Source organism: Bubalus kerabau, chromosome 1 (assembly GCF_029407905.1).
Source record: "Bubalus kerabau isolate K-KA32 ecotype Philippines breed swamp buffalo chromosome 1, PCC_UOA_SB_1v2, whole genome shotgun sequence".
NCBI classification, from domain to species: domain Eukaryota; kingdom Metazoa; phylum Chordata; class Mammalia; order Artiodactyla; family Bovidae; genus Bubalus; species Bubalus kerabau.
In genome coordinates this window covers 133,287,897-133,314,552 of record NC_073624.1, presented here as the reverse complement: position 1 = coordinate 133,314,552, position 26,656 = coordinate 133,287,897, and the positions used below count along the sequence as shown (strand labels likewise).

Here is a 26,656-nt window from a genome sequence, read left to right as displayed (position 1 = left end):
GTCTTTGACACTGCCTCAAGTTTTCTCAGAAATGATTAATAACCAACAATCTAAAGAATTAGCAGCAGACATTATCATTCTAACTGAGCTAAGTCAGACAAAGACAAATTTAATACGATATCCCTTATATATGGAATCTAAAAAAAAATGATACAATTGAAGTTCTTTACAAAACAGAAACAGACTCACAAAATAAACTTATGTTTACCAAAGGGAAAAGGTGGAAGGGGGATGGACAAATTAGAAGGTTGAGATTAACACACACATGTGATATAAAATAATCAACAAGGACCTACTGTATAGCATAGGGAACTCTACTCAACACTCTGCAATAACCTACATGGGAAAAGAATCTGAAGAAGAATAGATACATATATGTGTACAACTGAATCACTTTGGTCCATACCTGAAAACTAACACGACATTGTAAATCAACTATATCCCAATATAAAATAAGAATCAAACAAAATAAAGGACTCCCTCCCCCCAAAAAATGTGTTAGCAGGAAATCTTCTCTATAAGTTTCAGGTTTAATAAAACCCCTCTTTAACATACAGATTCTCTGGAATTCCTGGTGGTCCAGGAGTTAGGACTCTGCTTTCACTGCAGGGGGCATGGGTTTGACATAACTGTGCAATGCAATAAAAAATGAAAAAAAAATCTCTAATATCCAGGAGAGGTGGAAAACTGAAGTCACTGCCAGTGAGCTTAGTCCAGGAAATCTGGGATATATCTAATGCTGAATATTCTCATTTGAAAATGAGAATTAAAACAAAAACTACACTCATCCATTCCTGGGTTCTAAAGCTGATCAAGAAAGAGGGGTCCTTCTCCACCACATACCTACCACATCCTGTTCAAAACAGTAGAGGATTTTCTTTGATATAGTTTAGCTTCTCTTTCTCTAAAGTCTACGCTCTACCATTCTTTCATTGGCTTACCCAGGGTCCCTCAAATGCTTCTATATCTGACTAAATGCTGTTCTTCTAAATAACAGTGATAACAGTAACAACAAAAGCAATAATACATTTGTCGATCTCTTAATATGCATCAAGATTTTATGTGCATTTTCTTATTGAACCTTCACAACCATCCCATGAAGTAGCAGCTAGTATTTAAACTGCATTTTATAGAGGAGAAAAATCATGTTTAAAGAAGTTTAATCATCTTCATGAGTCACACAACTAGTAAGGGGCAGAGGAGAGGCCCATGCCTAGGTCTGTCTAATTCTACATCCCTAATCTCTACAGTGAAGAAGGCAATGGCACCCCACTCCAGTACTCTTGCCTGGAAAATCCCATGGGCGGAGGAGCCTGGTAGGCTGCGGTCCATGGGGTTGCTAAGAGTCGGACACGACGGAGCGACTTCACTTTCACTTTTCACTTTCATGCACTGGAGAAGGAAATGGCAACCCACTCCAGCATTCTTGCCTGGAGAATCCCAGGGACGGGGGAGCCTGGTGGGCTGCCGTCTATGGGGTCGCACAGAGTCGGACACAACTGAAGCGACTTAGCAGCAGCAGCAGTCTCTACAGTAATTGTACAAACAGTAGAAGGGCTCAAAAAATCACTTGGCTTAAGTGCTTGATTTAACAAATCAGAAATTAAGACTCCAAAGACTATGGCACAGTGTCTCTTTGCTCCTAAGTCTCTATGATTATATTATAGTATTGAACACATCTACACCAACAATCCTCCTTTGGACTCCATAACTTACCTGGTTCTCCACTTAACTACCATTCTGGCTTTCTAGCAACTCTCCTCTGCCTGTCCATGTTCTAAGTGTCAGCCTTCTCTAGGACTCCATCCTCAGCCTCCTCTCTAGTTTATCTATGTCAAGGTTTTTCAAACTGCAAAAACATTTATTTTTTTAATTGGAGTATAATTGCCTTAAAATATTGTGTTGGTTTCTGCTGTACAACAATGTGAATCAGCTATAAATATACATATATTCCCTCCTTTTTGAGCCTCCCTCCCTCCTCCCCGTTCCACTACTCTAGGTCATCACAGAGCACCAGGCTGAGTGCAGCTTCCCGCTATCTATCTATTTTACGCACTGTAGTACATATATGTTAATGCTACTCTCTAAATTCTCCCCACCTTCTCCCATGTTATATCCATAAGTCTGTTCTCTATGTCTGCATCTCTATTCCTGCCCTGCAAATTGCTTAATCAGTACCATTTTTCTAGAGTCCCATACAACATTCTTCTCTTTCTGACTTACTTCATTCTTATGACAGACTCTAGCTTCATCCACATCCACAGGCCACAAATGGCCTAATTTCATTCTTTTTTATGAAAAGAAAGAAAGAAAGTGAAGTCACTCAGTTGTGTCTGACTCTTTGTGACCCCATGGACTGTAGCCTACCAGGCTCCTCCATCCATGGAATTTTCCAGGCAAGAGTACTGGAGTGGGTTGCCATTTCCTCCTCCAGGAGATCTTCCCAACCCAGGGATCGAACCCAGGTCTCCTGAACTGCAGGCAGACGCTTTATCATCTGAGCCACCAGGGAAGCCCTATTCATTTTTATGGCTGACTAATATTGCATTGTATATATGTAACATAACTTCTTTATCCATTCATCTGTCGATGGACATCTAGGTTGCTCTTAGCATACTTTTTAAAGCTATGCCCAAGTTGCTAAACATACCCCTCTAATTACAGTTCCTTCCTCTCTATATAGGGCTTCCATTCCTTCAACTACCCTACACGCACTTGTGATTCATATCCAACCCAAGCTTTGTCTAAGTTAAAGATTCAAAAATTCCAATTTCCCATAGACCCTTTATTTCCCATGACCCTTTGTACTCACCAGTGTCCAAAATCTCATTCAGTCCTTCATACCATATTTGTATATCTCCTACGATCTTTAACAACATCTCTCTTCCTTTGAATCAGAAACATCAGCTCACCCTTAAATCTGATACACTCTTAGCGACCACGTTGAGTTCATCCTTAAACCAGTCAATCAATCTGACCTGAAATGTCTCTGGACCAGGCCATCCTATTCTAATGGCCACTGTCCAAGCTAAGCTTCTCCTTTTCTCTAACAAGAATGACTATATCAGCCTTCTGATTTAATTGGATTGGTTTCCCCCATCCACAATCTCTCTACCTTTGGTCTAAGTTCTTCTTGTTCATCAGAGCAACACTTTTCAGAGATATTGACTATGTTATCCCTGCTCATCCCCACACACTCCTTCCCAACTCACTCAGAGTAAGAGCCAACCCATGGTTATGGCACTAAGGAGCCTTCAAAAGCTGATCCAGCTCCTCCCTCCTGTCTAGCTTCTATCCTCCTTCCATCCTGCCCCTCATCACTCCACAATAATTACTATTTCCAGGACACACTTCTGTTCATATTTTTGTTTGGAATTAATCCCTCAAAACAACAGCTTTTTGAAGTCCCTCTCATTTTCGTACAAACCCTTATGAACACCATCAACATCTTCTTCCTAGCCTGCTTTAAGCAGCGCTTTTTAGTTTGGGGAATTTTTCCCGGCTCTGTATTTCACACTTCGCCATAACTAGCTCTGTCTGGCAAGAGAGGTTAAGACTAGTATCCAGGTCTCAGACTGATTTTTCCCAAAGTTAAACAGCTAGTTAAATGATTGCTATTAATTTTCTAAATGTTTTCCTTTCTAAATATTCATATATTATTAGAAATCTCCACCAAAAGACTTAAAGCCATGTAATAAATCACCCAGATCATGCCTTCTCTCATAGTCATCTCTTATACATCCTACCATATCTATTCATTAATTTGTGAGGCAAATGAAACATTCAAATCACCCTAAATATGTTTATGGTTTTTTATTACTTGTACATTTTTTCCTATGATCCAGACTACTTCTATCTTGGCCCAGTGCCAAATAATATTAACACAAGAGCAGCATTAAAATCACATACAATGTTAGGGGAAATGATTAATTGCTTTACTTATGTCAGGTGGCACAGGTGGTAAAGAGCCCACCTGCCAATGTAGGAGACATAAGGGATGCAGGTTCGATCCCTAGGTCAGGAAGATCCCCTGGAAGAGGGCATGGCAACCCACTCCAGTATTCTTACCTAGAGAATACCATGCACAAAGCAGCCTAGTGGGCTACAGTCTGAGATCGCAAAGAGCTGGACATGACTGAAGCAACTTAGCACACACATCAGTCAATGGGAGGTAACAGAAAAAGGTCCTAAACTTCTGGGCACTTTGAGAACTTTGACTTTGCAACTGAATTTGAGACTAAACATTCCAGAAAGAGAATTCATCAAAAGAAAAAAAAAAAAAAGAACATTTAATGAAGCCCTAAGTAATTAAATGTGTCCACTCTTCCCACTCAGTTTCTTGTATTCAATGCTTCTAACCATGTTTTCATTATACAAAAATTTTCAGCAACTCTACTGATAGGCAGTGAAAACCTAATATGAGAAAAAATTTCAGAGGAGATCAACAAATGGGTCACTTCACTGGACAGACAAACCATAGTGGTCCACTTTCTATTACATGAATGGCCTGAACAGACATATCCTTAATTTATAAAAATTATATCAAAACATGAAAATGCAAGGCTTAAAGTGCTGGGCCCAGGTACCAACCTCCGCTGCTCTTCACCGTGTTCTCCTGAAGGGACAGTGAGGCATTCATCCATGTGCCCATGAAGCAACCTGAGGACGTCACCACCAATCAGATACCCTAGAAGGATCGAAATGCAGTCACATTTGAATTGTCATCATTGGATATCGAAAGCTAAACAGATCATCTGATCTGATCTCCTATTTTCATAGACAGAGACACAGAAGTCTGGTAAGGAGTAAGTACTGGACTGAAGTCGCAGAGATGGGTGGGGTCACCTGCCTTCCACCCCTGAGCCCTGGGTTTCCAAGTCCCACAGTCAGTGATATTCCCACTACTATACGTGACCTCAGCCTCATAAAAGCCTCCACTAAACATACAAGCCTGAATAGGCTCAGATTTAAACTTATATAAGTGAGAATAATCAGAACAAACTGATACATCCCGAGAAAACCCTGATGCCCAAGCATTGCTGTGATCCAGCACTAAGTCACACATCCTGGAAGATGAGAAATCTTGACGTTAGCCTAACCAAGCAATACCCTAAGGCCAAAACATGGAGAAAATAACCCCTAGAAAGCTAGCACTTCAAGTACACACAGGAATAAGCTAAAGTTGACAATAGCGTAAAAATAAGGAGAGCTACATCTTAACATAAACTTCACTTTTAAGTAGCAATTGAAATAAGTTTCTTAAATGTCATGTATCTTCATTATAGAATATTTTGACACAAACAGCTCTAATTTATTTGCTCATTATCACAATTCTGAAGATGACTCTCAACTCTGTATCAGGGACCAGCCTCCTAATGCAAGTGGAGTCTTTACCTTGGGCTGCTTCACTTCCTGAGCTGATGGGGGCCACGCTCCAGAGGGTCTGCTGGAAAGCAGCATCCACGTGCAAGCTGCCGTTACCGTAAGACAGGTGCTGCAGTAGAGGCAAAAAGAGGCATCACTACAGGCTCTGGGTGCATCTTAACATGCAAGTGCTTCTGGCCACTCTAACTGCACACTGCAGATTTGGAAATGTCCACAGAGAACCTCTGCTTCAATCCTGTCACTGAAACATGAAGAGACTAGGAGAATGAAAGTTAAGAGTTTATATCTGACTTTGGGTATTTTCAGCTTCCTTCTAAGCATTACTACTCAAGTCGCTAATCGGAGAACATACAAATTAAAGTAATAAAATAAATTTGTGAAAATGGACTACTCTGTCATAAAGGCTTACTGTACAGACAGAGGGCACTTATCATTAAAACTACAATTAAAGTTTTACATATCACACCATGACAGTGTTTTGACAGTGAAGTAGGTGAAATCCATAGGACTGATATGTCTCGGTTTTACAGGGTCCTTTAGGAACCTTTATCGACAATTTGACATAATAGCCATTACATGGCAATACTTCCTAATAGGTATCAAAAATCAGGACAGTAAATGTCCTTCAAAATTCATTCATTTCAAATTTCAGATGTTCCTGCTTAAAATCAAATGTATTAAAAGATGGTCATATTTTACATCTTTAAGAGCCATAATTGATGAACTCCGAAATGATAAGTAAAGAAAAACAAATTATGAGTACAACCAAATGCTTTGCTTATTTCATTAACCATTACCTGGCTGCTGCTGGAACAACCACCTTTTCTCTCAGAGTCATCTCAGTAAACATCACCAACATCCTATAATATTCCTGCAACATTTTTCAATTTTGACAACAGCTTAAGCTTTTAAAGATTTTCATTGCACTAGAACTTTTCCAGAAATCTGACTCTCCTAGTTAAATAAAGAGCAGCCACAGCATGAAAAGTCACACTGGTATATGTCACAGGTCCTTTTAATACCCAAAGGTCTCTTGTTAGTATACAAATATTTATTATATATATAATATTTATACTAAATACACTAAGTCACCAGCACAGATAGGTACTTCATTTTCTTTCTCTTAAAAACAAAACCAAAGAAATTTGTGACATTTGACATATATGTAATTATCTAGAAAATAATTTTTTCAGTCAGTAAGATTAAGAGTGAATGCATCAGATTCAGCAATAACATGCTCTTACCCCTCACCCCATACCCTCCTAGTCACCTGAACCCATCACTCTTAAGCAAACTTTCAGCTGAAATGCCTTTACTGAATCAATTTCTTCTCTAATATGTTAAAATTCTTTAACTAAACAGTGCTCCCACAAACAAGAAACACATATTTTCCTACATATCCTTCATCATACAACATTATTCTTTAGTGTATTTTTCTTTCTCCCTCTTGTAAGCTATCTGGCACAGGCTCACAACTGTATTCCTCACATCCAGAAGGGTTATTAATAAAGAAGTAAGTGCAGAAGCCAGCCAGACTTTTCAGATCAAAGTACCATAAACTTTAAAGACTATATTTTAAATTATTTCATAAGCATTCTTATTTCAATGACCAAATCCAGAATAACAGCAAAATAATAGAAAAATACCTACCAAAAAAACTCCATAAAACTGTATGGAATTTATCAAACCATCAGAAGATGATTCAAAATATCAATGCTTGTATTTTCACTTTTGAATTCAAGTGAAAGTTCATGTCACATTATAATACATAGATTTGTTCATTCATCCAGGTTCACTGAATATACTATGCATAAAGCATTGTGCTAAATATTAATAGAACAAATTCCCCACCCTGAGGGTGCTTGCAATCTAGAACGAAAGGTAAAATATATGTACAAAATACTGTGAGTCGGTATTTTTAACACATTAGCTGAACTGTAATTACAGTGCTACAGGAACTGAGACATGAGACCACTTGGACCTGCCTAATCAGAACCGAGTCTATTGTCCTGGGCCTTGAGGATAGGTGGCATTTCCACAGGAGAGACTGGGTTCCATGTGGGATGAAGCACTTCAGGAGCCAGTATGATCATTTGGCCTGAACCTCATATTGAAATACTTAGAGATGCTATCTCCAAAAGTTTGCACATACATTGGATTTGGGTATCTGTATTCATAATGTTAATGTGCTAAGTGTAAATATACTAAAAATACCAAAACTTTTCTAACCTAGTTCGGAGATTTTCATTCCTAATATTCCAGAAACCTCATAGTTGGAAGTCGCCTGGGCTATTTTTTTTTTTTTGGCCCTTTAAGCTCTAATAAGGGAAATAGGATGCAAAGAGGCAGAGATAAAGGAATGTAAGCACAGTAAAGAGTTTCATCTTTGGGGCATACAGCATATACTTAGAAACAAAATGAGACATATGCTTACAGACTAGGCAGGTGCCAGATCAAGGACCTTATTGGGAATGAGGAGCCACTGCAATGAAAAAATAATGGAGGAAGGAGTACTACAATGTAATTTACAAATCATATCTAAGCCTGAACGTCAAAATGTTAATTGCTTAGTTGTGTCTGACTCTTTTTGCTACTCAATGGTCTGTCCATGGAATTCTCTAGGCAAGAATACTGGAGTCAGTAGACATTCCCTTCTCCAAGGGATCTTCCCAACCCAGGGATAGAACTAGGGTCTCCTCCATTGCAGGCATGTTCTTTACCATCTGAGCTACTAGGGAAGCCCAAGATACACAATAAATATAAGCATAAAAATAGGAAAATCTCAGCCTGTTGGAAAAAAGTTTTAAAAAAATGTCCTTAAGATCACGTTACACCATTTAAAGTTATCTAAATAATGTGCACTCTTCTCAAAGAAAATTCTCTAGGCATAACTCTTTTGGATGCCTCTATTTAATTTTGCCACTTCACCAAGAAAGGGAAATCTTCAGGAGAACCACACTGTTTGTGAATTCACAGGTCTGTGATGTTAAATATTCAGAAAGCAGTAACAGTTTCAGTAAGTAACACTAAGATGAGTTACCTTAAAGCAAAAACAGATGCCCAAGGTTGAAAGCACAATTGGCCTTAGGCTGAAACATGTAGCTGCTCTCAAACGTACACACCCTCCAGGGCACTGGAGGGACTTGGGAGAGTCATCTGCTCCCTTCTATCACCTTGATTCCCACGTTAGTGACTCATTCTCACAGACCATGAATCATCTGAGGAGCTTGCCCAAAAAAGGAAGATTTGGGGAATTTCCTTGGCAATTCAGTGGTTAAAATTTCACCTTCCAATGCAGGGGGGTGCAGATTTGATTCGTGGTCTGGGAGCTACGATCCCAGATGTCTCATGACCAAAAAAGCAAAACAAAATAGAAGCAATACTGCAACAAAATCAATAAAGAATTTAAAAATGGTCTATATTAAAAATCTTACTAAAAAGACAAATTTGAATTCATGAGGTGGGGCCAGTGGGGCGGGAGGGGAGGGGGTTGGGCAACCAAGGCCACTAATCCAAGAAGCAAGCTTTGAGTAACAAGACTTTGTATGATAGACGCACACAATCTCAGGCTTAGAGAAGATGCTATAAATCCCCTTCCAGGAGTCTCCACTTTGATACTTTCCGTTTCCTTTGTAATCCAGTGTATATATATATATTGTATGCATTTTTAAAGCTAAGGAGACAAGGAATATCTGACTGCTCAAAAAGGTCCAAAGCACAAAAATTTTTAAGAATATCCAAATTCAACCTTTATCTGAGGCCTTCATTCACTCATTTATTTCTCTCTCATGAAGGGCCAGGCACTTGGGCCCTAGTGACATGACACTCTGGAAAAATGATCCTCCAGCGACAGGGAACACAAATAAACAAGATATATCACCCTTCAGACTTCATTTTTTTAATTCTGAGAAAAAAAATGAGAGACACAGTCTATGTTTTCATTACCTGTGCCACGGGGAGGCGGGGGGAAGAAAAAAGGTGACTGCTGTCTTTCTAGCTATCAATATTTTTATGCAACTTGAGGCAACTCAGTAATCTATACACTCAGACCACCTAGCATTTCTTATCAGAAATAAAGAGGTTGGTATGAGAGAGGAAATTTTTATGAGCCTTAGAATAGCTTTCTTTTAAGCATTTTTCATCACTCTTTCGATTGTGAGGTTCTGCTTTTCCCAACTTACTTTTAGACATTGTTTGGTAATATTTTCATTCATTAAAAAAAAAAAATCTGTTTCTATAGGTGACAGAGAATATTCAAAAATCAATGTTTCAAATGAGAGCAATGCAATCCATGGGTTGAAAATTCATGTGCATACCAGGGTGGTTTTATCTCTTTCTAACACAAGTAAGAGTTATTTTATATGCTTTACTTTATTTTGTGCAGTTTGAAATAGATTCACAGTAATAGCTATTTGATCATGTTTCCTCTCTTTTAAATTGTATTGTTCTCTAATAATTTAAGCTGCTTTGCTAAAGCCTTCTTTTAAAAAAAAGAAATCATTCCAATGGGGAAAAAGAATTCCACACCCCACCCCACACCCCGGCCTTGGATATTCCTGAAAAGAGGATGAAGGTATCATTTTTTATATTAAAATAGATAAGGAGAAGCCTGGGGCTCCAGGAGTCCAGCACAGCGCCCTCTTCCGTCCAAAGACAGAGGAGAGAAAAATCAGTCCTTCAATCAGTTTCAATTTACCATCCCAACAGATGTAACCTTGATTAGAGCAGCAAGTAAACAATTAGATAGTTTAACCTTAGCTTAACAATCACTGTTAGTGAAGGGAAATTAGATCAAAGGCCAACTGACAGCAATGACTTAAAAAAAAAAAATCAATGACTGGCAATGTTTATTTTCAGTGTATGTGTTAGTCGCTCAGTCGTCTCCGATTCTTTGTGATGCCATGGACTGCAGCCCACCAGGCTCCTTTGTCCATGGGATTCTCCAGGCAAGAATACTGGAGTGGGTTGCCATTTCCTTCTCCAAAAAGGCTGATGAAAGTGTGTAAAATCAAGATGAATTTATTTTCAGTCGTTAGTTATAACTGCTGTTTTCAGTCAAATTTCTCAACTAATTTTTAACCATATCAGAACCTTCTCAGTATATGACTCTTGCTTACATACACACAATAGACCTTTATTTAAAATAAACTGTTACATCAGAGTCTGTTTACTATTCACTTCCCCTCTTTCTCTTCTTCTGGTTAAATATCTAAAGTTCCTTTAACTATTCTTAATAGGTACAAATCTCCCAGGTAAATAATGATAATTTTTAGATGTGTCATAGAGCTAAAAGTCTTGTCTGGATTAAGCATTCAATTCTCTTAATATCCCTGTGAATGGAGCTATTACCTGGATCCAGAAGATGAAGAAACAGAGAGTTTGAAGAGTTATGTGATTGGCCCAAGCTCATGCTTATCGGGCTCTGTACTAACAAACAAGTGTGTGTATGTGAGAATATATGCAATCCATTTTCAGTTATTCAGGCTCAGTATGTGGATTATTCCAGCACTACTGTTTATTCCAACGTCTTTTATTGCCTCACTTTTTACCCTTTCACTTGCTCCAGGTCCTTCTAACTAAGCACCATGTGGTCCTTGAATCCATGAACATAAGACTTCATATTCTTACTATAATCACCCACGTGGAAATGGCAGGTAATAATTGCTTATGCCTAAATTCATTCAAACATCCCTCAGCATCTCTAAGCTAAACTTGAACACTAAGTTACTGTCTTAATGGTATTCTCCTATAGTTCCATGGGCTTGGTCTGTTTTTTCACTACTTTTTCAAGGGCAGAAACCATGTGTAATATGTGGTTGTTCCTCTGGTTTCCATTATTATATGTGAGGTCCACAGAGATAATCACTAAAATTACTGACTTCGTCACCAAATGAAAGTAATTGAAATTTTAACAATCTGCTTGGTCAACTATCTGTAGTTGATTTTTTTTTTTAATTTACCTATGTTTTAATTGAAGGATAATTGCTTTAAATAATTTTATTGTTTTCTATCAAACCTCAACAAGAATCAGCCATAGGTATACCTATATCCCCTCCCTCTTGAATCTCCCTCCCATCTCCCTCCCCATCCCACCCCTCTAGGTTGATACAGAGCCCCTGTTTGAGTTTCCTGAGCCATCCAGCAATTCCACTTGGCTATCCATTTTACATATGGTAATATAAGTTTCCATGTTACTCTTTCCATACATCTCACCCTCTCCTCCCCTCTCCCAAAATCCGTAAGTCTGTTTTCTATGTCTGTTTCTCCATTGCTGCCCTGCAAATAAATTGTTTGGTACCATCTTTCTAGATTCTGTATATATGCATTAGCATACGATATTTATCTTTCTCTTTCTGAATATAAAAGGTTATCAGAGGGACAATCCTGGAAGTGCAGTGGTTGAGACTCCACCCTTCTATGCAGGGAGTGCAGATTTAATTCCTGATTGGGGAACTAAGATCCTGCATGAAGGGCAGTGTGGCCCCCCAAAAAATATATTCTTTTAAAGGGTTATGAGAAAAGGAATGTAAATAAACTGGCTAAAATGTAGCTTGCTCTGTAAATGTAATTAGTCATGAAGTTCATTTATTTTCCAAGGTAACAGAAGGGGAACCTCATGCATTACAATTACTACCACTGTTTGTACAGTGGTCTTTAATTCCAAGAATGTTCAAATTTATCCTCTCATTGCTTCATCACGGTAACTGTGGTGTTAGGGATAACTGTCACCATTTTGCAATAAGGAAGCCAGAATTCATGGAACTATGTGATTCAAGAACTAGTGGTACAATGGACACTTAAAAGCCCTGACCTCAGTGAGATTCTGAACTTTCTACTCCTTCTGTGCATACTGATGCCAGCCTGTCAAACTCTGCTCTGTAGTGGAAAGAACAAGTCGTACAGCAAAAACATGCAGAGTTATACACAAATAGAAATAAGCTATATGTAGAATTTATATACTGAGAAGCAGGCATGAATTATTTTTATTACTGCTATTGGTTTCCAAGTAAAATGACAATTCGAAATGTCTACCTCCTGATCAAACTACATCACCATCACATACACAGCACAGGCACACAGCAAGGGCTTAATAGAAGTTTATTTGACATGCTGGCACACTTGCATTGTCCTAGAAATGTGCATGGTTTCTGTTTCCACCTATACTGGTTAAAAAAAAATGAGAGCGATGCTCCAGGCCTCCCTTTAGCTCTGCATTATTAGCTGCTCCATTTAATAGTTCCTGTCAGTTACATAAGGCCTCATTCCACCACTTCCCTGTCTTCCTCATTACTTCTTCCCTCAGAAGCAGGTAAAACTACACCCTTCCTCCTAGCAATGTCTTGAAAATTGGAATTAATTGTGTTGGGTAGCAAAAACTTACTTAACCCACAAGACCCACTCTATTTAGAGCCTCATAGAGCCAAGGGGTACCAACTACATTCTTAATTCAAAATCACAAGCAAATATTTTGATTTAAGGAAATGGAAATAAACTCATGCTAACTGATAGAAAGTGTAATTGCAACAATGCTCTATTTCTGATTTCTGTTTCAGTCATCATCCACTATGATGTCTGGGATTTTTTTATGTGGATATTCATGTAGAGTTTATAATACTCCATTTTATATTTGTTTACTTTCTCAACTTTAAAATAAAAAATATTTTGCCCTGATATCTTATACACTTCCATTGATTGCAATCTTTTGTGAACTTCTGCATATGATTATTTTTACTAAAAATACAATTTACTAAATAAGTTAAATTAAATAGATATTGGCCTTACCACAAAAATAAAAAAACACCTCCTCTGATTAAACATAAACTTCTTTCTTTAATCTTTCATTTCCAGCCCTTTTCCTCTGGAACAATGCAATGTAAGTGAGAGAATTAAACTGCATTTTGTTTATTTCTCCTTTCTTAGCATGACAAGGGTTTCTCCTATAATAATTTGCTTTCATAAATATCAAAATAGGTAATCACAGCCTCATTAATACAGCCTTCTCTTTGGGCACAAAATAACATCTATGGAATTTCAAATTCCTGATTGGATTGCGTTTACATGCTATTAATAAAACAATCCAAGAACAGGCTCTATCAATGTCATGAATATACATATCCAGGGCATGAGGGAAGTCTGTGTAAATAATCCTGCTAAGCCACACTTCCACACGTGTCACATCTTTCCCTTTATTTATGGAGTTATTTATAACTCATCAAATAGAGATACAGGTTTGTTTCTAAGCAATTTTCCTAGATACTGGCAATCTCAGCTTTAAAGGGATCATTTTATTGACCTGTCGCTTATCTGATTCCCAAGTACACGATTCCACTTTCCACACTTACCAGGTACCTTTCAGAGGACACGCTCACTAAGATGAGGTCATCTCCAACCCGCACTTTTTCTCCTTCTGAGCGCTGCTTAGAGGCAGGATGGATGGTCCACCAACAAGCTTCACCTGCACGATGATTGACAAGTGAAACACAAAGAAGTGCCTCTTAGTTTAAAACTTGATGTTCTTGGCCAGTGACTCCAAAATAAAAGAGGGAAATGAAATAAATCGTCAAAATTAGTCTCCTGAAAATAAAACTGTCCTGTTTACACAAACTTTAGAAATTTGAAATAGAATGCAAATTCACCTCGCAGACCATGCAAATCAAAAGAATTAGGACAAATTAGCTTTAGAATCTAAAAAAGAGTGAATATATGCTTAAATGATTCAGTGTGCTGCACACCCGAAACTAACACGACATTGCAAATCAACTGTACTTCAGTAAAAATTTAAAAGGAAGAAAGGAAGGGAGGGAAGAACGGAGGGAGACACAGTGACATGCAAAGATTCTTCTCATAGAAAGTGATTGTGACATTTGGGGAAGTGTGGAGTCTCTTTCCCCCACTAAGAACTGCTTTGAAAGGATATTTATTTATGCCAACATAAGACCAAATTCACCAGCCACACTGATCCAACTTCGTTCCTTAGACAATCACATGTCATTAAGCAGCTCACATGGCTCCTTCCAATTATATCCAGTTTTTTTACCACTTGATTTTCAAAAGGATTTGGGGTTTTGTTATGTGACAGTTATATTGTGATAATTAAAAAGCTTCTAATTTGGGTGGACAGTGATTCAAAATGAGCACAAATATTGTCACTTAAGTTTTACTAACTACCCTGTGCCTTATTTTAAAATGTAGTCGTTTCTATTAATTTAGAAGTAAAATAGAAGAGAATCCTACAGAATTGTCTGGGATACATTCTAAAAAGACACATTATTAAGCTATCTGAGTAAACATAAAATTAAATAATTTCTTCTAGAACAAGTCAAGCATAAGCCTCATGAACCGTATAACCGTTCTCCATTCTTCGGTCCCATCACCAAGGATATAAGTGTAAGCACGCAATTCTTCAATCTGTTCATGGCTCTTTTTAAACCTAAATATAAGTTCTATTGCAAAATGAGAATAGTTTTAGTAATGCATTTGTGCTTGTGTGCTAAGTCACTTCAGTCGTGTCCGACTCTTTGAGACCCTATCAACTGTAATCCATCAGGCTCCTCTGTCCATAAGATTCTCCAGGCAAGAATACTGGAGTGGGTAAGCCAAGCCCTCCTCCTGGGTATCTGTCTGAGCTAGGGATCAAATCCACTCCTCTTACGTCTCCTGCACTGGGAGGTGTTTTTTTTTTTGTTTTTTTTTTTTCTAACTAGTGCTACCTGGGAAGTCCCATCTAATAATTATCACTCTCTTTCTCTGTGCCTCCAACTTTATTATTTCTCCATAACACTTATGTTTAGTTTTTTGTTTGTTTGTTTGTTTTTTACTAATTACCAAATGCCAGAATGTAAATTCTACAATAGCAGGGCATTTGTATGTTTTATTTACTAGGGCTTTGTCAGCTCCTACTAGCATTTTGGAGGCATTTGCTGAATATTTTCTTACACAAACCAGTCTTACTTGACTGTCACCTTGCAGAATTCCATATCTTCATTCACTCAATTCACATTTTTAGAGTTGTAGGAAGTTTTTCATTCGTTCACCCAAACATTGATAAAGCACATGCTTTGTCAACCACTGCTTTAGTAACTGGAGATATATCAACAAATATGGGAAAAAATGTATCTGCCTTATGAGTTTCATTCTGATTGAGGCAGGCACACAACAAACAATAAATATAGTAAATAGTTTGGTAATTCACAATTAGTACAGAGTTACAGGGAAAATAAAGTAGCATAAAGGAATTAGGGCACAGAGACGAAGATGGCCTTGTTTGGTGAGTTTCACTATTATATAATAGTATCAATGAATGAAAACAAGTTATAGATCATGCACATGGTTTTACTTGTTTTGAGAGAGAGAACTGAAGACCTTTTTCCACATAACTATGTGCAGAAGTAAATTACGGTGAAAAAACTAAAAAAAAAAAAAAAACACACAAAAAAATCTAGCCAAAACACAGAGGAATGGCTGAGAATATATAGAATTATATAAAAATGAGAGGAATATATTTATCTTTTTGGTGCCTGGGATTCTCAGAATTCCCTGTATAAGGTGATGTGTTTGTCTATTAAAAAGTTAATTAGGTTGGTAAATAGAACTTTATTTTATCCATTTGTTATTGGTCACATTTTTAGAGTATGGGAAAGTATTTCAAAAAGGAGGGCAGATGTGAGTTTCATGTCACCTATAAAAGCAACAACCTGATACAAGTTGATCTATTTCCTTCCATTCCATTTTCTACTTGGTCCTTAATCTTTAATTCCAAAGGCAGATATGCTCATTGTAAAAAATAAAAGAATCAAATCATACAGAGGTGGATATAGTGTAAAGTCTTCAGAGCATTGAGAAGAAAAACACAATAAAATCTATACTCTCCTATTTTGAGTCTTCAAAAGGATTAATATACTAATATATGTAAATAAATACATAAATATATATATATAGTTTGATGACCCTTTTCATTTTCTGTCTTTTTGGTTGAATGTTGACACTGATTATGTTGTATTTGCACACTTAAAACTGTTTTTAAGATGAAATATAAAAGAAAGAAATATGCAATAATACTTTACAAACTAATCAGTGCATGTTAATATGGTTATCAGACAGCAGAGCATGTTGTAAGTACTGTTTTCCTACCCAAGTCCATCAAAAGAATAAAGTTTAAAGTCTAGTTTGCAAATCAAGCTAATTATGTTGGGATGACCTTCCAACAGAAACAGTGCACATTTCCTCCTTCTAATAAAACCTTCCCATAGTTAGTCACTGGTTTCATCCTGAAACCGTTCCTAAGAATATCCAGCCAATATATCTTCCATCGGGTCTCATGATGTCTCCCAATCCAGTTCCTGCCATTCTCTTCTGAACACAGCTTCATCGTAGAACAAGGTGCTCACCTGTTGTATCCTCTTGCAAGCCAACATCAAAAGCCAGCTTATCAGTTGAAGACCGAGAGGTGGACAGGCAGCACAGATACTAAAAGACACAGAATCAGTAGTCGTCACTAAACATATCCCGTTCTTTCCAAGTCTAATTCTGAACACTTAGCATTCACTGGGAGCAATGTTCTAGAGGAAATGTGGGGTTTTTTTCCCACTCAGAAAATATTGCAGAAATATGTCCTGTAGACAAAACAAGATGAGTAACTGGGGATATGTCTCTACATCTCTCACTTTATGTGATATTCATGATCATACGCAAAAGAACAACCTGATCTGTCAGAAATCTTTATTTCAAGCAGAAATTTGAACACTATTCACTTTTATCTTCTAGTTTTATTTTCAAAATTTTAAACTCTTTAAAATTCATCTAGAATTGATCGTGGCATGTAGCATATTGCTTCACTGCAATGAGGTTTTGTCAGGTGTATACCTATGTGTGTTTACCCAGGAAGAATGCAACTCTGCCCAACACCATCATCTCTGACTCCTTTCCCTGCCTCAAGTTTTCCTAACTGGATATTCTTGGACATAAAGTTTAGGATCATTTTTCTGCCCAACTCCCCTACTCCCATGCTAACCTCAAAATCTACACTAAGTGCTACAAGACTGAGAACACAGAGATGAATCTAGTATGAGCTCAAGATACACTGTCATCTACCCCAACCAAGTGTAGTGCTTGAAAGAACAGGAACTATGCCGACAGGACTCAGGAACAGCTCTGGGGATTAGGCCAGCCCAGACTTCCAGAATCACTGGACAAGTAATGCAAGACCTAGACAATCCCTACAACGGAAAAGGGTCTACCCAGCTCAGTGGGTGTCTGTGAGTGTAAGGAGGCAGGTGATAAATGGATTGGGGATAGAAGTCAAGTGGAATTTGGTGCCATGAGGGTGTAAATTCAATGAACCAGGAGAATCTGTTCCCTGACGGTAAACCACTGACTCCCAAAGATATAGAAAAGATGCTTCAAAGGTCCTCAAACATATTCCTAGCTAGTTAGGAGTAGGAGTCTAATCACAAGACATTGTGGTCTCTGAGGTTTACAGACTTTAGATCTAGGCATATTAAATATCAATGTTAATTTGAGGAAAAGTTCCAATGTTGTAATACTGACTTCCCAGAAAAAAAAATGTAGAGTGATCCCTATTAAAGTGTTCTGTGATATTTTTCAATAATATTACAGTACCAGGCTCTGGAGTTGTTAATGTACATTCTCTCTCCTTAAATGTTCACTGCAACTGCTAGGTAGAGACTATAATTATTCAACTAAAAGTTAATTAAATTTTATATGGCAAAGACTAGTCTTTCTTACTATATCTAGCACCCAGAACAGTATCTAGCACACAAGAGGTGCTGACTAATATTTACTGACTGAATGAGTAAACTTTTCAGAGGCATTTACAGGCTTAGAGAGGTTAAGCAAGGTACCCAAAGCAGTATAGCATATAGGAAAGTAAGCCTGAACCCAGATCTACCAACCAAGTTTAGGCTCTTTCCCATCTACTATGTATAGAGAGGGTAGTTATTTTAAAACAGACTCTCATATTTGTTAGTTTATGTGTTCTGATGGCTCCTGAAAGTGAAATTCTTTCCATGAAGTTTTAATGTATCAGTGTTATATGCAAAAATGCTATTTTTATACATTTGTCTTGTATCCAGTCACTTGAAGTGTTTTCCTTTATTTTACTTCATATCTTAGTAAGTCAGTCAAGATTTCCAGAACAATGTTAGACAGCATATTCTTGGGGTTTGTTTTTTTTTTTTTTGTCAAGAATGGACTTAGTGTTTGACAATTAACTATGAGGTTGGCCATTGATTTAACATAAATATTTTCCTCATCATTGAGGAAATAACCATCAATGATCAATTTTTATTAGGAACTGGTACTTTTATTAAAAACTTGTTTCAGTACCTGTTAAGATGATCACATTTTTCTCATCTGATGTACTAACGTGATGTAGGCCATTAATAGTAATGATACTATTAAGTCATCATTAAAATCATATCTATTCTTTTCCTATACTTCTCTTCCTATACTTTTCAATTCCATTAACCAGATTTTTCACATCAGTATTCCTGATGATGAAGACTGATGATTTTTTTTCTGTTTTGAGGGGTATTGCTATAGAGACTATGCTTAAGTTTTTGCTCAAAAAGAGTCTACATATTTAGGGAATTATCTCCTTCTTGAAAGTAGTGATTATTTTATATTTCCAAGTACTGGACTATCATGTAGTCACTAAAATAAATCTGATAAAAATTTAAATAACATAGATAGTACTTGTACTGTGACAATATGTTAAAAAAAACTGTATAAAATTTAGTTATGTAACAAGATATCAGTTATTCAAAAAAGTTAAGAAAATATTGAAATTTTTTAAACAGTTTCCAAGAATTTTCTGTCATTGGTGTGATCATGAAGATTTCATTCTTCTGTAATTTCCAAATCTTACAGAATGAATATGTATTGTTTGCACAACTCAATAAAGCTTTCAAAAGAAGAGAATGCTTATATATTTTATAATACTTTATACCTATAAGAGTATATACACACACATATATAAACGATAATCAGTAAACTGTATCTGAGAGGAACCCAGTAGATAAATGGATAATTGGGTGTAAGAAGGAGCTGATATGGGGGAAAAAAAGAAACGCTCCTCCTAAACCTAGTCTTTCAAAATAAGATACAAAGACAGAAGTCATACATGATAGAACTGAAGGACCTTAAAGGTCCTCTAAGCAAATCATCATATTATAAATGAGAAAATAAACAGTGTTCAAAAATATTAAAAAACACACACAATTCAAGCTTATTAAAGCCATAAGTGGAATGGGATTACCAAATATTTCTTTGCCCTGTATGCACAAATAGATCAGCATGACCACAGGGGAGACGAAGTCTACACATGCACTCACCATGCCGCTGTAGGAATGCCGCAGCAGTATTGCATGACCATAGAGGAGTGTTCGGTGGCCACCACCTTGAGCAGTCTGCATAGAGCAAAGAAAGAGTCCACAAAGAAAAAAAAAAGAGTAAATTTAACTAAGTGTATAAAATGCTCTCTTATCCTCATGAAAAGTTTAATGGGAACAAAATAAGAGCTAGTGCAAATGTAGCAGAGAATCCTCTTCCCAATGAAGGAGAGATTTAAGGGAAATGGGTTTGATTTCTGGGTCAGGAAGATTCCCTGGAGGAGGAAATGGCAATCCACTCCAGTATTCTTGCCTGGAAAATTCCACGGAAAGAGGAGTCTGGTGGGCTACAGTCCATGGGGCTGCAAAGAGACAGATATGACTGAGCATGCATGCACACAGATGAGCAAAGTGCTATGGAAAGAATCCTTAAATTGGGACAAAGCTACCAAGGGAGTAGCTGGGGGTGGGGGAGGGGAGAGCTAGCAGTTTAATTAGTTCTTGAAGAATGAACTTGAGTTCAAAAATATCATGATTTGTAATTACTGATTCCCAGTTGTTTATTGTCTGTATTTCCCATTACACTCTGGTCCATGTTGAATAGGGACTATGGTACTTTGGACACCATGGTATCTCAGGTACTTTGCAAAATGCCTGGTACATAGTAAGGACTAAATAAGCATTCTTCAATGACTAAGTCTGATTAAAACACAAAGATCATCAAATGAATCTTCAGGCCTAAAAACCTTTCATACCTTCCAAATGTTTCTAAGAAAAAATCCAAATTCCTTTCTATGAAATAGAAGGTGGGTGCTCACTCATTCAGTCATGTCCAACACTTTGTGACCCCCATCAACTGCAGCCTGCCAGGCTCCTCTGTCCATGGAATTCTCCAGGCAAGAATATTGGAATGAGTAGCCATTCCCTTCTCCAGGGTATCTTCCCAACCCAGGTATCAAACCAAGGTCACCTGCGTTACAGGCAGATTCTTCACCGTCTGAACTACCAGGGAAACCCACATGAGATAGCAGAGTGCTTCTCAAATTCTAGCATGCTTAAAAATCAGCTGGAGAGCTTGTGAAAACACAGAACCCTTGGCGTGTCCCTGAGATTCTGCTCCAGTAGGTCTGGGATAAATACAGAGACACTGCATTTCAAAAATTTCCCAGTGGTGCAGGTACTATTGTTTTGGGGACAACATTGAGTAGCATAAGCATCAAGGACATTCAGCCCTTTCTAACCTTGCCCCCAAATCCCTTTGTGCTCCAAAAAGACACGCTTTCCCTGCCCTGAGCTTTCTTGCTGCTCTTAACACAATACCCGCGGCATGTGCGGATAAGTGCCTTAAAAAACAACCGCAGGGTATTAAGAAAGAGGAAGAGACAACCTGATTGAAGGACTGGGTCACAGATCAGGTTAAGATCATGGGAAGTAGAGAACATTATACTAAGGAGCTTTTACCTGTTTCTATAGGGAAAAGAGATCTTTAAGGATGAGTATGAAGATACTGACTTAAACATACCTGTAGTGGATTCATTTTGATATTTGGCAAAACCAATACAATATTGTAAAGTTTAAAAATAAAATAAAATTTAAAAAAAAAATAAAAATAAGAAAATGGCTAAAAGGAAAAAAAAAAAAAAGACAACCAAAATTCAGGTAAAAAAGATGAAAATAAAGCTCACCTAAATTCCTGAGGAAATCACTCTCAATATTTTTTTTATCTTATAATCTTTTTTTTCCCTAGCTACATGTCAAAATAAAAATGCAACTGTATAAGAAACACTTTAATAAAATGCAGTTAAAAAAAAAGAAGTACAGAAGAAAGCACTTTAATATTCAATATCATTATACCTTTTGTACTAAAAATATATCTCCTTCCTATTATTTCAATTAATTTCTTCTTCAAATTTATTTTTTTCTTGAAAGATAATTGCTTTAAAGAATTTTGTTGTTTTCTGTCAAACTTCAACATGAACCAGCCATAGGTATACATATATCCCTGCCCTTTTGAACTTCCATCTCATCTCCCTCCCCACCCCACCCCTCTAGGTTGAAACAGAACCCCTGATTGAGTTTCCTGAGCCATACAGCAAATTCCCTTGGGCTATCTCTTTTACATATGGTAATGTAAGTTTCCATCTTACTCTTTCCATACATCTCACCCTCTCCTCCCCTCTCCCCATGTCCATAAGTCTATTCTCTATGTCTGTTTCTCCACTGTTGCCCTGTAAATAAATTCTTCAGAACCATTTTCCTACATTTCATATATGTGCATTAGAATACAATATTTATCTTTCTCTTTTGGACTCACTTCACTCTGTATAATAGGTTCTGTGTTCATTCACCTCATCAGAACTGACCCAAATGTGTTCCTTTCTTTGGCTGAGTAATACTCCATTGTGTATATGTACCAGACTTCTTTATGTATTCATCTATTGATGGACTTCTAGGTTGCTTCCATGTTCCAGCTACTGTAAAAAGTGCTGCAGTGAACAATGGGATACATGTGTCTCTTTCAATGTTGGTTTCCTCAGGGTATATGCCTCGGAGTGGGATTGCTGGGTCATATGGTGGTTTTATTCCTAGTTTTCTAAGGAATCTCCCTCCATACCCTCTATCATAGTTGCTGCTGCTGCCAAGTCGCTTCAGTCGTGTCCGACTCTGTGCGACCCCATAGACGGCAGCCCACCAGGCTCCTCCATCCCTGGGATTCTCCAGGCAAGAACACTGGAATGGGTTGCCATTTCCTTCTCCAATGCGTGAAAGTGAAGTCACTCAGTCGTGTCCGACTCTGTGCGACCCCATGGACTGCAGCCCACCAGGCTCCTCCATCCATGGGATTTTCTGGGCAACAGTACTGGAGTGGGGTGCCATTGCCTTCTCCCTCTTTCATAGTGGCTGTTATCAATTTACATTCCCACCAACAGTTCAAGAGCATTCCCTTTTCTCCACACCCTCTCCAGCATTTATTGTTTGTAGACTTTTTGATGAGGGCCACTCTGACTGGTGTGAGGTGATATCTCATTGTGGTTTTGATTTGCGTTTCTCTAATAATGAGCAATGTTGAACATCTTTTCATGTGTTTGTTAGCCATCTGTATGTCTTCTTTGGAGAAATGTCTGTTTAGGTCTTTTTCCCACTTTTTGATTGGGTTGTTTGCTTTCCTGCTATTGAGTTGTATGAACTGCTTGTATATTTTGGAAATTAATTCTTTGTCAGTTGTTTCATTTGTTATTATTTTCTCCCATTCTGAGGGTTGTCTTTTCACCTTGCTTAGAGTTTCCTTTGCTGTGCAAAAGCTTTTAAGTTTAATCAGGTCCCACTTGTTTACTTTTGTTTTTATTTCCACTACTATAGGAGGTGGGTCATAGAGGATCTCCCTTTGATTTACGTCATCAAGTGGTCTGCCTATGTTTTCCTCTAAGAGTTTTATAGTGTCTGGTCTTACATTTAGGTCTTTAACCATTTTGAGTTTATCTCTGTGTATGGTGTTAGAAGTGTTCTAATCTCATTCTTTTACAGGTAGCTGTCCAGTTTTCCCAGCACCATTTATTGAAGAGGCTGTCTTTGCTCCCTTGTATATTCTTGCCTCCTTTTTCAAAAATAAGGTACCCACAGGTGCATGGGCTTATTCCTGGGCTTTCTATCTTGTTCCATTGGTCTATATTTCTGTTTTTATGCCAGTACCATACTGTCTTGATGACTATAGCTTTGTAGTATAATCTGAAATCAGGAAGGTTGAGTCCTCCAGCTCCATTTTTCTTTCTCAAGACTGCTTTGGCTTTCAGGGTCTTTTGTGTTTCCATATGAATTATGAAATTTTTTGTTCTAGTTCTGTGAAAAATGCATTGGTAACTTGATACGGATTGCACTGAATCTGTAGATTGTGTTTGATAGTATAGTCATTTTCAGAACATTGATTCTTCCTACCCAGGAACATGGAATATCTCTCCATCTGTTTATGTTGTCTTTGATTTCTTTCATCAGTGTCTTATAATTTTCTCTGTATGGTTCTTTTGTCTCCTTAGGTAAGTTTATTCCTAGATATTAAATTTTTGTGTTACATGGTGAATGGGATTGATTTCTTAATTTCTCTTTCTGATTTTTCCATTGTTAGTATATAGAAAAGGAAGTGATTTCTGTGTATTGATTTTGTATCCTGCTACTTTGCTAGATTCACTGATTAGCTCTAGTAATTTTCTTATACTATCTTTAAGGTTTTCTATGTACAGTATTATGTCATCTGCAAACAATGAGAGCTTTACTTCTTTTCTGATCTGGATTCCTTTTATTTCTTTTTCTTCTAGGTTTGCTACATTTAATTTCTTAAAATAACTTTATTTATAGATTAGGCTTAAAACACTTCCAAACCATTTAAAAACTGATATTAAAAGGCATTAAAATTATCAGAAAAAGTGTTTTATCAAAAAATGAAAATAACTTCATGCCCTGAATGAGAAAGGGAAAAATCGACTTTGCAAAATTATATTCCTACTAAGAATGAGGAACTGTTTAGAGAGTACTTTCATTTTCTATAATAACTTTGATTTATTGTGGCCAAGAAAAATTGATTTACCTTGTCTGATCTGTACTACGTGATAGGACCTTACCTTTTCCTATCATATATATGTTCCAGAGCTACAGATCCAGTTGAAGTTTAATGACACTACACAGTCAAGGTACTTTGACTTGTCCTCTTGACCAAAACAAGGTATTTCTAAATGAAGAACAAGGCTTCAGATTTAATTAGAATAGTATTGATTGCTCTTTTTTCTATAAAGCTTTGCTATGCACTTCATATATTCATATGCACGTATAAACAGTGCTATGCTTAGTGACTCAGTCATGTCCAAGTCTCTGTGACCCCAAGGAACTGTAGCCTGCCAGGATCCTCTGTTCATGGGGATTCTCCAGTTAAGTATACTGGAGTGGGTTGCCATGCCCTCCTCCAGGGGATCTTCCCAACCCAGGGATCAAACCCAGGTCTCCCTCATTGAATGTAGATTCTTTACCATCTGAGCCACTAAGGAAGCACATGAATACTGGACTGGGTAGCCTATCCCTTCTCTAGTGGATCTTCCTGACCCAGGAATCAAACTGGGGTGTCCTGAATTGCAGGTGGATTCTTTACCAACTGAAGGTATAGGTTAGCCACTCCATATTTTTAAAATATATTTGTATCATATAGTTGCTTATTAACATATCTAATGCAATTGCTGTTTTAAAATAATTTAACTTATTAAGTATATAACATCTATATATTTTGAGGTTTCCCATTTTAATAATATTTTCTGGACAAAAATGCTGTGCTAATCAGTTTAGCTCATTTCTTGCAATTCCAGGCTTTTGTTATTCAAGAGGTCTTTTAAAAAAATAAATAAATCAGACTCTACAGGAGAACTTTTACATATCTCTTGACTGCTATAAAACACGATTTCAGAAGAAACACAAGGAAATCTTAAAAAAAGCTTACTGCTTAGGTAATCCTAAACTATGCAACCAAGGTTTAAAACAATAGACAACAACAAAAAAAATCTGCCTTAGAGCACTTTCATAGTGCTCAGATATTAAAGCAGAGAAGCTTTTAAGTTTTGGCTTCAAACACAAATAATAATAGTTGGGCAAAGAGTGGTTTCAGGGAGAAAAACAAGTATCTCTAAGGGGAAGCCTATACATCACCTGAAGATAAGTTTCATGCAAACATGAACAGTACTAACTGGACAGGAGCAGCACAGAATCGCTGATCTTGGCATCTGGTCCACCTGCAGGTCTCTAGCAGCAGAAACTATGCAAACATGCCTGCCATCTTCAATAATGAATCATATAACAGATTCACAGGATGATTGTAATAATTAATGAGAAATCTGGCTTCGGTGCAAATCAATATGCCTGACAAAGCCAGTTGACCACTGTCAAGACAGCCACTTAGCATCAGATGGCCAGCTTGTGATGTGACTTAATGAAAAGTCTCCAGAGGGAAGAGATCAGGACCAGGACAATTCAGTTCAGTTCATTTCAGTGGCTCAGTCATGTCTGACTCTTTGCAACCCATGGACTGCAGCACGCCAGGCTACCCTGTCTGTCACCAACTCCCGGAGTTTACTTAAACTCATTTCCATTGAGTCAGTGATGCTATCCAACAACCATCTCATCCTCTATCGTTCCCTTCTCCTCTGACCTTCAATCCTTCCCAGCATCAGGGTATTTTCAAATGAGTCACTTCTTCACATCAGGTGACTAAAGTATTGGAGTTTCAGCTTCAGTATCAGTCCTTCCAACGAATATTGAGGACTGATTTCCTTTAGGATGGACTAGCTGGATCCCTTTGTTGTCCAAGGGACTCTCAAGAGTCTTCTCCAACATCACAGTTTAAAAGCATCAACTCTTCAGCACTCAGCCCTCTTCATAGTCCAACTCTCACATCCATACATGACTACTAGAAGAACCATAGTTTTGACTAGATGAACCGTTGTTGGCAAGGAAATGTCTCTGCCTTTTAATATGCTGTCTAGGTTGGTCATAACTTTCTTTCCAAGGAGCAAGCATCTTTTCATTTCATGGCTGCAGTCACCATCTGCAGTAGTTTTGGAGCCCCCCAAAAAAGAAAGTCTGTCACTGTTTCCATCATTTCCCCATCTATTTGCCATGAAGTGATGGCACCAGATGCCAGGATCATAATTTTATGAATGTTGAGTTTTAAGCCAACTTCTTCAATCTCCTCTTTCACTTTCATCAGGAGGCTCTTTAGTTCTTCTTCTCCTTCTGCCATAAGGGTGGTATCATCTGCATATCTGAGGTTATTGATATTTCTCCCAGCAATCTTGATTCCAGTTTGAGCTTCATCCAATCCAGCACTTCTCATGATGTAGTCTGCATAGAAGTTAAATAAGCAGGGTGACAATATGCAGTCTTGACATACT

The 26,656-nt window shown here is 37.6% G+C and overlaps 1 protein-coding gene across 1 annotated transcript in view; it reads right to left on the bottom strand.

Annotated features, from left to right (window-relative positions):
- RYR2 (ryanodine receptor 2) overlaps positions 1 to 26,656 on the bottom strand; it is a 764,447-nt gene that overhangs the window by 468,682 nt on the left and 269,109 nt on the right. The window contains exons 8-12 of the mRNA XM_055589046.1: positions 19,737 to 19,811; positions 16,773 to 16,851; positions 13,728 to 13,840; positions 5,395 to 5,494; positions 4,591 to 4,687 (exon numbers count right to left, since the gene is read on the bottom strand). Coding sequence (XP_055445021.1) covers positions 4,591 to 4,687; positions 5,395 to 5,494; positions 13,728 to 13,840; positions 16,773 to 16,851; positions 19,737 to 19,811 — 464 coding nt within the window. The remainder of the gene's footprint in view (positions 1 to 4,590; positions 4,688 to 5,394; positions 5,495 to 13,727; positions 13,841 to 16,772; positions 16,852 to 19,736; positions 19,812 to 26,656) is intronic.